Source organism: Oncorhynchus nerka, linkage group LG20 (genome assembly GCF_034236695.1).
Source record: "Oncorhynchus nerka isolate Pitt River linkage group LG20, Oner_Uvic_2.0, whole genome shotgun sequence".
Lineage (NCBI taxonomy): Eukaryota > Metazoa > Chordata > Actinopteri > Salmoniformes > Salmonidae > Oncorhynchus > Oncorhynchus nerka.
In genome coordinates this window covers 65,423,769-65,435,939 of record NC_088415.1, presented here as the reverse complement: position 1 = coordinate 65,435,939, position 12,171 = coordinate 65,423,769, and the positions used below count along the sequence as shown (strand labels likewise).

The 12,171-nt window shown below is 43.1% G+C and overlaps 2 protein-coding genes across 2 annotated transcripts; one reads left to right on the top strand and one right to left on the bottom strand.

The window, feature by feature from the left end:
• Positions 1–180: 180 nt before the first annotated feature.
• Positions 181–1,608, bottom strand: LOC115102975 (zinc finger protein 830-like). The gene has a single exon (XM_029623485.2). The coding sequence runs from the start codon at positions 1,524–1,526 to the stop codon at positions 420–422; it is 1,107 nt and encodes a 368-aa protein (XP_029479345.1). The 5' UTR covers positions 1,527–1,608; the 3' UTR covers positions 181–419.
• A 67-nt stretch (positions 1,609–1,675) lies between these two features.
• LOC115102973 (ankyrin repeat domain-containing protein 13C-like) lies at positions 1,676–11,762 on the top strand. The gene is made up of 13 exons (XM_029623481.2): positions 1,676–2,565; positions 3,354–3,395; positions 4,075–4,179; positions 7,135–7,220; positions 7,648–7,693; positions 8,059–8,125; positions 8,265–8,409; positions 8,617–8,748; positions 9,036–9,197; positions 9,335–9,414; positions 9,608–9,706; positions 10,015–10,115; positions 10,244–11,762. The coding sequence occupies exons 1-13, from the start codon at positions 2,166–2,168 to the stop codon at positions 10,372–10,374; spliced, it is 1,596 nt and encodes a 531-aa protein (XP_029479341.1). The 5' UTR covers positions 1,676–2,165; the 3' UTR covers positions 10,375–11,762.
• The last annotated feature ends 409 nt before the right edge of the window (positions 11,763–12,171 follow it).

Here is a 12,171-nt window from a genome sequence, read left to right as displayed (position 1 = left end):
CAGTGTATCATGTACCAGTATGCACCAGGTTCCAATAATGAGGAACACATGGGGTGTAAATTGAATATTTTCTGTGATTGTATATTTGTTGTGCAACCACAGAGGAAACAAAATGTGTGCATTTTATTATGGGTCTGAGCTGTGTGTAAGGGCTCCAGGAATGAGAATTTAGGATTTGGCTCCTGTTCATTTTTTAATGAATGCTGATAGTACAGTATTTCCGCAAGTGTGCGACAGTCTGACAGTAGAAAAACAGTGTTTACCACAAAAGCATGTTATATAGACATTCAATATCCTCAACAAATGTTTGTCATTGACATGGAGGGAGGAAAGAAGTGGCTTCCTATGCAACTTCGCTCTTTTATTTATAATCTGGAGAAACCTTTTGATCAAGTTAGGGTCAAAATGCCCTGGGAATTTTAAGCAAGGGCCCCTTTGGCCCTCCAATCCCTTGACAACAAGTGGAGCAGCTCTTCTTCATCCTCATCACTTCTGCTGGAGTCTTCCTGGTCTTCTGTTTTCTCCTTCACAACCTTCTTCACCACATCTTGCTTATCTCTCAATACCTCAACCCTCCGGTAACATTCAATTTGCTCATCGATTTCATCAATCTGACGCTCAAGACGACCCTCCTCGTCATCCTCGGCTACAATGGCCTCTGATTTGGTGTTCACCTGCCGCATTTCCTTTTGGAACTCTTCCCACTCCTTATCCATTTGATCTTTGGGAGCATCGACATTACGGACTTTGGCATCTCTCACTGGGTCGTCAAAGAAGCCTTCTGGTAGCGCTTCAGGTGTATTTCCCTTCTTCTCCACACTCTTCTCAGTTTCATCTGGTTTGAGGATAGACCCTGAATGAGAAGCAGCTGGGACAGCTGGAATGGTGCTGTTGTCGAAGAAATCAGATGGGAGTCCTGAGGCAGGTGCCCCCTTCTGCACACCCAAGCTAGAATCTGCCCCCTGGTCACCAGCCTCCTCTTCATCACTGTCTTCATCATCGACTCCGGCCAAAAGACTCAGCCCAGCAGATGCCGTTTTTTTCAATATACCTGGTAGTTTCTTCGGCCCCGGCGGGGCAGGTTTAGCAAAGAAATCATCAGGTAGCCCTGGCGTAGACAACTGCTCTGTAACTGCCACTGGTTTAAACTTCTTCCCATTCGTGTCTTCAGAAGCTTTCCTTTTAAGCAGAGGCTGGGGTCCTTGACTTGTAGAACTTTGTTTAGACCCCTTGAGCTCGGAAAGTTTCTCCTTGTGCTGTTTTCCAAGAATGTGAGTCTGCCACAATAGTTCATTCTTTACTCGCTCGTTGCAGAGTACGCAGCTAAGGTGATCGAGACTGTTGTACTTGGCATATGGGGATTCGACACGCTTCTTATCTATCGTTTGCCTTTGTTTCTCTCTCATTAACCGTCGCAGTTCATCTTGATGTATCACTTTCTTCTGCTTATTTTTTGGAGGCATTCTTTCATTGAGTTTCAAACCAAATTTCAGAAACCTTGGGAAAGAAAAAAACACTGTCTTCATTCAGGACCCATAGTTGGCGTCAAACATATTGCCAGATTTAAGTTTGAGAACAAATACTGTAAATTATACCCAAAGCTGGTACTTTTACATTGCATGTATCATCACGAGTTTACAACAATATATTTTGTGTGCCTTAAAAAATATTTTGCATTTCTAAATAGATGATGCATACCTAATTATCGCGATATCTAAGGGAACGTGGTCTGATGTTTGTCATTCTGGTGAGATACTAAGCGGAAAATGGCAGATGGTCTTTTCACTCGGTAGTCTTGTTTTCTAGCTAGTTAGTTAACCAAGGCAAGCAAACAACCGCACCTCAAGCTGCAACGGGCAATTTTTTTGAAACAAGTGTTATCAAGGATGTAGCCGAAAAAAATTGGTATTTCCATTCTTAATCGATTGTTACAACAGTGAGAGTATATTTTCCATCTGCATTGTTTTTACGTGTGTGTGTTGTTTCTGCTGTTGTCAACACTGCACCTCTACCCACATCCATTCTATGCTAGCAAAACTGCTAACTAGGTTAGCTAAATACTAAACTGTTAAGGTAGCAATTTCAGGTGTCGTTGGCAATTAGTCAACATCATTAATACAACATTTATTTTAGGTAGTCTGCTTGCTGGTTAGTTACGTTAAATCATGACCGGGGAAAAGATTCGCACGTTGCGGAAAGACCATAACAACAAGCCCAGTAAGGATGGGGATATAATGGAAACCTATGATGAATCTACAAATGGGACAATATCATCTCCAACCCCCAACGGTACCACCATCACGTACAAATCAAACAAGAATTATAACAAGACGGTGAAACCTTTAGTACTGCAGCAGTTGTCGAATATCAATGCAAACAATATCAATGGCAATCAATCAGTTGTCAGCATCATCGATGACAATAACAAGAACCCAATCCTTCTGACCAATGGCAATGAGGGCTTCAATTTGGAATTCCCTGTTCACGAATGTGTGTTCAAAGGAGATGTGCGTCGCTTGTCCTCACTCATTCGGACCCAGAACATCTCCCAGAAAGATGTACACGGTGAGTGCATGGTAACCCTTACCCATTTATAGACTAACTACCTTTAAGCGCCTATTGATGAGAGCTAATATCTTCTGTCAGGGGTTGTTTTGATAAGGCCCGAACGCTCGTTAAAACGGTTTTCATATCAACAGGAAATAATTGTCAAAAAACAAAAGGTTAAATTACTACACACTTTTTTTTAATAAGGGTAGTGTTCCCATACAGCCATATTTCCATGTTACAGCGCATGTTTATGGAAGACATTGGCAGCCACTTGGGCTTCAGCTGTCTAGCATCCTCTGAACACCTATGTATGTGTACGCATAACTGGGGAGGAAGTGTAGTTTGTCAACTTGAGGCACACAGCGTATGGATCTATGCAACACTGCTACAGTATGTGTGTGTATTATTATTTTTTTTTTTAAAGATTATCTCTAGCTGATATAAAAGATAAAGGGCATATCAGCATATGTTTTAAACTGTTTTGCAAGCAGTGGTTATTGACGTTTCTAAAGTCCGAATTGTCAGAATTGGAGTTAACATGCAGCCAACTGGGAGATAACTGCTGAAAACCCTGCAGATAAGAAGGGTTTTAAAAATATAGGTAACCCAAACTTAGTACATGTAATTGAGCTAGGAAATCACATAGCTAGGCTATCACTTCTGGATCCATGAAATCTTACCTGACAATCATGTGACCAACATAGTCACTGCTTGCTCACAAGTACATTGATTTACACACAGATTGTCCTTGTTCACCAGCTCTGACAAATGATCTCATAACAGTTATCTGTCTATCTTTCCAGGAAACACACCTCTTCACTTAGCTGTGATGATGGGCCACAAAGGTAAGGGCTTTGACTTTTGTCATCAACACTATCTGATATGGAGAATAACAGCTACATAGGCAGGACAGAGACATGCAAACAGCCTGGTTTCCCATTGGGAGCAGACTGACCAGTACATCTGTACTACTTTCCTCTAAACATCACATATCGCCAGAGTTTGACGGGATGTTTTGCCTCATATTCTCGTCTCTGGCCTAAACCTAACCCCAGCCAGGAGTTTTGCCATTCACATAACATAATCACCATGTTTTCCAGCTCTCCTTCAGTAAATCCTCCGTATGCCTTTTTTCTTTTTTTCTGGGATAAAATTCCCTTTCTGTTCTGCCGTACTGAGCTTATCCTGGCTGACCTCTGCCGACTGCAGTGTGTTACATAGTCTAGTCGTCTCGTAGCAGCATGGCAGCGGCTGGTCCCATGGGTGGGACAGGTCCACAGGATCCCTTAATCCCGTTGATTAGTTTGACTCAAATGCAAAGCAGCATCTCTCTTATGTGAAGGTCATAGACACGGTAAATGAACTGTCAAAATGTAATATACTGGTAACATAATTAACTATGGTAATGAGAATCCACTGTCCAAGTACAAAGGCCATGGAGACGGGTAGTAGGCTTAGCCAAAAAAAAATCATCTTAAAAGTAGCTTGATGTTTGTTAAATTCTTTTTTTTTTTTGTGCTACAGAGTGTGCCCTCCTGCTCCTGGCCCATAATGCCCCTGTGAAAGTGAAGAATGCACAGGGCTGGAGTCCCCTGGCAGAGGCCATCAGCTATGGAGACCGACAGATGAGTAAGGATATGGGATATTTTATATCCTTTTTTTGTACCCGGGACTGGAAAGCTATTATTTTATATTATAGATACTGCATAATTGAACAGTGTTCCATCACTGTTTTTTCGTAACATATATTTTAGTTTATCCTGTATTTAAGTCTATACATTTACACTCCGGTTCTCTCAAGTTCATGGTCCTCCCTCTATTTGTTTGATCCTAATTGGATCCTTCCTGGGCTGTAGACTAACTCTGTTTACTCTCTGATGCTGATGAGAGGTTGGGTTGTAGGTTGCCCTAGCCAGCCAAAGCCATGCAGGGGATTTTCTCTGAGCACTCTATCCACATCCATACGGCCTGGAACACAGCCTGGCCAAGGGCTTAGTGTGACTGCGAGGGTACTGAGCAGCTTTACAGCTGGCTGGCTTCCTCTCTGTCTGTTCACATTTAATGCCCCATCCTAATGCTTTTAACACAGCACTGTAAACTAAAGGCCACAATATATGTTTTATGTGTATTGATTATTTGAATGTTTGTAAGGAATGCCAGTTAAGTGGAGTGTTTTTGTTTTAATGGTGGGAGTAGTGTAGAGAAGATTGAATCCAATGCCATGTTTTCCCCCATGGGCTTTACTAGCTTACTGTTCTTTTCTGTTTTAATCCCTTGTTAGCAAAAAAAATCAACCTGCAAAATATGAAATAACATTATAAATAGGCTAGTTCATCAAAAATTCCATGTGAGTAGTTGTTAAGGTTAGGCAAATAATTTTACTCAAATAATACTCAAAGATACTGGTAATGTACACTGAACAAAAATATAAATGCAACAATTCAAATGATTTTACAGCGTTACAGTTCATATAAGGAAATCAGTCAATTGAATTAAATAAATGAGGCCCTAATCTATGGATTTCACATGACTGGGCAGGGGCACAGCCATGGGCGGGCATAGGCCAACCCACTGGGGAGCCAGGCCCAACCACTGGGGAGCCAGGCCCAGCCAATCAGAATGAGTTTTTCCCCACAAGGGCTTCATTACAGACAAATACTCCTCAGTTTGCTCAGCTGTCATCAGCTTCCCGCAGGTGAAGAAGTCTGATGTGGAGGACCCGGGCTGGTGTGGTTACACGTGGTCTGCGGTTGGACGTACTGCCAAATTCTCTAAAACAACGTTGGAGGCGGCTTATGGTGGAGAAATTAACATTCAATTCTCTGACAACAGCGCATTCCTGCAGTCAGCATGCCAATTGCACACTCCCTCAACTTGAGACATCTGTGGCATTGTGTTGTGTGACAAACTGCACATTTTTAAAGTACCATTTGATTGTCTTCAGCACAATGTGCACCTGTGTAATGATCATGCTATTTAATCAGATTCTTGATATACCTTGGAAAAGGAGAAATGCTCATTAACGGGGATGTCAACTAATTTGTGCACACAATTTGAGAGAAATACGTTTCTTTGCATATGGACCGTTTCTGGGATCTTGTATTTCAGCTCATGAAATATGGGACCATATAAAACATTTAATGTTTAATATTTTTGTTCAGTATACAAATCTTTATTTCCCTCCTATTAAATTCCCTGATATATGTTGAGCGGGTTAGCACTATGACCCTGTCACCCTAGCATGCATTAGTATGCAGCTCCAAGCCTGCAGCAGGGATGATTTGGCAGACTGGGGACACAGAGGTCAGGCATGGGAAGGTCAGATCTCAGTGAGGGGTGTGGGGGGCAGGGATCAGAGGAAAGGACAGCATGGCTCTAGCCACACAGTACAGCAAGGACACGCAAAGGCAGCCAAACTGGCCAGTGACTGGGTCAGTACTAGTAGTGGTAAAATGAAAATAATGCCGCGTGTACTAGGGCAGTGCTTCCCAACTCCAGTCCTCGAGTGCCCCCAACAGTACACATTTTACTGTAGCCCCGGACAATCACACCTGATTCTACTTGTCAACTAATCACCAGGCCCTCCACGAGTTGAATCTGGTGTTTTTTGTCCGGGGCCACAACAAAAATGTGTTATGTTGGGGGTACTGTGCTGTGGCTTATTATTGAGAGAGATACAGAGAGGGAGGCCTACGGCGAGAAGAGAAAGGTCATCCCGTATAGATGGAGCCTTGATTTCCCCCCCTTCTTTTTCAATTGCATAAGATCAAATAATGTCATAGTAACTAGGCTTTCATCTCTCTCACACACACGCACTGCGACAGCAGCTCACGCTAGGTGTCCATATCTGCCATGCAACACTGCTCTGCCCCTGCAGCGAGTGCTTGCTTTGTCAGCACTTCCTCACACTCAAAATCCCCACTCTAATGTTTCTCACTGGTCAAGATTACTGGATAGAAGATCACCCCAATTATAATTCATTGCAAGAGAGCACACACTTAGCAATCTGTCCGAAAACTCACAAGTCCTAAGTGGGGTTATATAACTGAGGTTCAGCCTGTATTAAATTGCATATTAGAACAAGCCGTGTGTAAGGTGACTCATGTCATGCGTAGCCTCCCCTGAAAACTCTACTGCACCATCAAGCCACGGTCCAGATTGCTGGCTGTGTCAGTGTTGAGCCTTCATGTCTTGTAACAGTCACACACGTGTGTTTCATGATGATATGCAGTGACGTGACACGCTTTGGAGAGAAGAGTTGGGGTCACCTTACCACTCACTTACACTGTCGGTGTCAATAGTATCGTCCTAAACCCCATCGGATTACTGTTACAGTATATCACTTGGTTGAATGATTTATTGCTCATGACTTTCACTGTCATTGAAGTGTGGGTTTGCTAAGTTCACTTTTCACTTTAGTGAAAGTTGCTTTTTGAAAGATCATGTGACCTTGTAATCCCTTCTGCTGTGTGTGTAGAAACATGCACATATAGAATGTCTAGGGCTATGGAATATATTGTCTCTCTTTGTGTGGTGGTGTGCTTTGTTAAGGCTTTGTTTATCTCCCTCCTCTCCCCTCCTCAGTTACGGCTCTACTGCGGAAGCTGAAGCAGCAGTCCAGAGAGAGTGTGGAGGACAAGAGGCCCAAACTGCTAAGAGCGCTGAAAGAGGTGAGGTTCTGACAGCCGACTAGACTAGGGACTACTACAGTATCTGGTTAGAAATAGGATCTTTGCACTCTATATACATATGTCAAATACTTGAGCTGCATTGCACTTGATTTAGTTTGGCCGGTACAGTGGAATAAATGGAATAGTCCCAAAAGTATTTGGACGGATTTGATATGCATTTGAGGCAGGTCTGGTCCACTCCATACCGAGTTTCGGTTTACAATTACTATCTTGCTATACCTTTACCCCTTTTCTCCAACATTAGCATCTGTCCGATGTAACAGCCACTACCGCTCACCAAAACACGCTCTTTCCCTTATTAAAATGCTCTAACAAGTTATTCCTCCAGCTATAAAGAAAAAGTATGGGTGGATTTTGTTTTGGTGTTTTGTGGCTTGCATGACAAGATAATATTTTTTTTTCATAGCTTGGGGACTTCTACTTGGAGCTTCACTGGGACTTTCAAAGTTGGGGTGAGTCGGCTCTACATCATATTGCAATACGTTGAAATAAGCTACAGCGATGGGCCAACATCTCCTTTCACATGCTCTGTCTCCGTTCATTGTTATTCTTGGTGGAGGACACCTTAGCCAAGTCAATTCATTCTCCAATCTAATTAGCGTTTTGTTCCCATTCTATCCTGGCTGTTAGTGTGATGTGTTAGTTGCTCAGTGGGTTTGGGGCTCTCTGTCTCTTGGCTCAGGGATTCAGCGCCTAGCCACAGCCGTGTTAATTGATATACCATGTAATGATACCACGTATTATCTCTTCAGTTTCTTAGTTAATCTTATGAATCAAATGCTATCGATCATTACTTTCTCTTTCTCCCTTCTCATAGTGCCCTTGCTCTCCCGGATTCTGCCATCTGATAACTGCAAGATCTACAAGCAGGGGATCAACATCAGGTAAGGCATCAAATACACGTCTGACACAGACGCCAGCTGTACTCCTCACAAGTTGTGAGGTGTATAGCTGGCGTCTGTAACCACTCACCTTCCAGAGTTAACCCTGTACACACTTTCTCTCCCCTCTCACCGCTGACAGACTGGACACCACTCTGGTAGACTTCACAGATATGAAGTGTCAGAGAGGAGACCTCAGCTTCATCTTCAATGGAGACGCTCCGCCTGCCAAGTCCTTCTATGTTCTGGACAATGAGCAGAAGGTGTACCAGCGTATTCACCACGAGGTGAGCTGTCTGGTCTGCATTTAACATCAGCATCCTCCAAGCCAACCACTCTTACAGCACTGCTTGTATTGCAAATGCTTGTATTGACTGAAAGATCTGCAGGGGGTCACAGTAAAATTAACATTTGCACGGATTCAATATTGTGCCGAAGTCATGTCACCATCCAGCGTGATACTATCTGGCTGACTGCCTGTTGTGTCCCTGCAGGAGTCTGAGATGGAGACTGAGGAGGAGGTGGACATCCTGATGAGCAGTGACGTCTATTCTGCCACCCTGTCCACCAAGTCCATCACCTTCTCCCGCAGTCAGATCGGCTGGCTCTTCAGGGAGGACAAGACGGTAAGCACCCCTCCCTGTCCTGGGTCCTGTTCAAAGGGGGGCAAAAAAATTTGAAATGGGGATCTACCTGGAGTTGTCCAATAAGAACACAGATTTGTTTGACCGGTTGCAAAACATTTCCCCACGGTGTGTCCTACTGAATACAACCCTGTGGTCAAACCAGGCCAGTCACTGGAATATAAAGCTTGTAATACAATGGATCTCATAATCTGTGTACTGTATGGGGAATAGGGTGTCCTAACTCAGCCAGTGTGTATTATACATCTGTCTTGTGTCTGTCCCTGAAGGAGAGGGTTGGTAACTTCCTGGCAGACTTTTACTCTGTGAACGGCCTGGTGCTGGAGTCCAGGAAGCGCCGGGAGCACCTGAGTGAGGAGGACATTCTGAGGAACAAGGCCATCGTGGAGAGCCTGAGCAAAGGAGGGAACCTGGTGGAGCAGAACTATGAGGTGATGGGAGGGACTAGGATGGAGGGAGGCTTTGGGTCTTTGGTCTCTTCTTCAGTGGTGGTTGTGGTGTGGTGCACATTAGATGGATATTAAAGTAAGCCTACATGTGATCCTCTCCCTCGCGGTCTTTCCCTCAGCCTCAGAGAAGGCTGTCCCTCATGGCTCCAGGTCCTAACACTATCTCCTGGGAGGAGTACATCTCTGCAGAGCATGGAAAGTAAGCCCTGCATAATTCCTTTTAAGAAAGGTCACAGATGACACTACTGTCCGGAGGAATTTCAAGCAACTGTGTTCATTATTGAGTTATTGACAAGTCGGTGCATTGAAGATCATTACTAGCAGTGGCTTACTGTTAATCCTCCAAATGTATACGCCAATGATGCTGACTTAGCCAGTGTGTTCATCCCTAGGGCACCTCATCTTGGGAGAGAGCTTGTGTGTAAGGAGAGCAAGAAGAACTTCAAAGCGAACGTAGCCATGAGCCAGGACTTCCCTTTGGGCATTGAGTCGTGAGTAGAATCCTTCCTCTTATTGGCTAATATTCTCTGGTCAGTCTCATCGCTGACTGCAGTGCTATTGGAAACGTCCTTGTATTGATCACTGTTGTGCACACAGGTTCTAGTTCAATGTATATTAGGCTGTTGCAGATTCGTGTCTAGCTATAATGCTTTTCAAATGCCCCTTTTTTTAAATGTTTTATTACTTATTGGTTTTATTTTTTAAATGGGACCTCATCAAATAATGTACTGTAAGAACATTTTTGATTTAACCCCGACCCTAATGATTTAACGTTTCCCCTTTTTCTTCGGTCTTCCAGGTTACTGAACGTGTTGGAGGTCATAGCCCCATTTAAGCACTTCAACAAACTCAGAGAATTCGTTCAATTGAAGCTTCCTCCTGGGTTCCCAGTCAAACTTGGTATGCATCTACTGTACATTGTGTGGCCACATGGACGATTTTATTTGAAAGTTAAAAGATAAAGTGAAATAATGAAGAAATTGACATATTAAACACTCTAAATATCCTCTCCTATTTCTGTGTGCCAGACATCCCTGTGTTCCCCACTATCACAGCTACGGTCACCTTCCAGGAGTTCCGCTATGATGACTTTGAGGAGTCCATCTTCTCCATCCCAGCGGACTACAAGGAGGATCCCAGTCGCTTCCCTGACCTCTGACCTGGTTGTCGTAGCAACCAGAGGTTTCCCCGGCCCCGCCCATTCGGAAACTGACAGAGAAACAAACTCTACCTACCTACACTATTAAAAGGAAAAGAACCAACTAACGACAGTTGAGATGAAATAGGAGGATGCCCATGTATTATTTGATATCTGTCTGTGTGTTCTGATGAAAAAGGGGAATTATCTCTTGGCCCTGAGTTTTTTTTAATTTAAATTTTGTAGATATTTCCTTATAGCAAAAAAGAATCAACCATTTTCAGCTGTGTAGCAACAACAGCACGAGGTCAAACTCCAGAAGAGAAGAATTGAGGGGATGAGGAGTTTGAAAAAATATTTGATGTCATCTCCGTAACAGCTTATTGTTCACCGACTACGTGATCACTGCTTTGTACTGCAAACCAGCTCCTGTGAAACGTCATGGAGTTGGCTTCATCTGTGACATCTTAACCGTGCACTTCTCCAGGTTTAGCACTCACTGCGCCCAGTTTATCTAGCGTCTGCCCTTTGGGGACTGCCCCTTTCTCAACATGTTTAAGTACCCTTGGACATTCATTGCCTGTAAATGACTACGGTATAAATGAAGTGTCAGAAATATGAAAAGATGTCATAACTGAACTGAGAAAATGATGTACCAAACGTACTGTATGTATGTCAAAGGAGCAACACTGTGTAGCAATACATTTCCAGTACATAAGAATGTTTTTTTAAACCAGCTGGGAGGAAAGTATGGTGTAAAACTGCATTCTTTCAAAGATATCAACACCCAAGCCTTTTCTCTCTAGTGCAGGTTAGCTCATCTATCTTACCTCCCGGCTATCACTGTCTGTTTCAAGTGACTGTGAATTTAATCTGTTTTGTGTGTGAGAGAGGACTTTAAAGGGTTTAGTGTTGTGTGTGAGATTGTGTGAGTGAACCCAGATGGGGTATCAGGAAAGCTGTTCTAGTTTGATACTGCACTGACATTAAGTATATTTAATCGCATGCTACGTTGACCCAATTGGATTCCTTGTATACTCTTGAGCGTATATTTCCTACACTTGTTATACCTGCTACCATCTCCCTATCCTTTCTGATTATTCAGGAAGACTAACTTCTACCGTATAAATATTGTAATCACACTAAAAACCCTTTGGTCAAATGTACTTAGGTGGTTTAAGCATTTACTGCAACTTTCATTGAGTGTATACCTGTCCGTATTACTTTACAATTTCATTACATTTCAATGAGCTTACTGTTGGACTGTATAAGCTCATTAAAATGTAAGATCTGTATGGTCTTTGAAATCAGATGTGTATCTGGCTTCAGGCCTACTGGTATTTCTAAATGTACTGCAGCTTTCCAACTTCCCATCCCTTTAAATAAAGCACCAGCACCATCATGTCTCAGCACTGTCTGTTTCTTTGTATTTTAATTGTAGTCTCCAGCAGACTGTAGTTAGGGGTCTCTGAATCAATGGAGTCAAGCCTCCAAGACATTGGCCATAATCCAATGGGAGTGTAATTTGGATTAAATCCGATCAGCGTTAACCCACGGTAGCCGACCGCTTTTGTTGGCGGTGTAACCACGTTGTGGTCATTGTCACAAAACCACACCCACCCTTATACCCTACCCATGTTACAAGTTAATGAGAAAGTGTAGGCTATATACCGTGAACGCAGCCTCCACTAACACAACACCATTGCCTTTAAAATTAAATCACACTGAACGTCCACAATACAGATTGAATAGAGCCCCTGGCCTAATGCTCTATTGATCAACCATACTATTCAGGCTTCAGATAGCTCAGCATTTGAT

Excerpts from the sequence above, each read along its gene's own strand:
- LOC115102975 (XM_029623485.2), bottom strand. The coding sequence starts at position 1,526 with ATGAAGACAGTGTTTTTTTCTTTCCCAAGGTTTCTGAAATTTGGTTTG.
- LOC115102973 (XM_029623481.2), top strand. The coding sequence starts at position 2,166 with ATGACCGGGGAAAAGATTCGCACGTTGCGGAAAGACCATAACAACAAG. Across the intron at positions 4,180-7,134 it reads CTATGGAGACCGACAGATGA|TTACGGCTCTACTGCGGAAG; the intron begins GTAAGGATATGG and ends TCCCCTCCTCAG. Across the intron at positions 7,221-7,647 it reads TGCTAAGAGCGCTGAAAGAG|CTTGGGGACTTCTACTTGGA; the intron begins GTGAGGTTCTGA and ends TTTTTTTCATAG.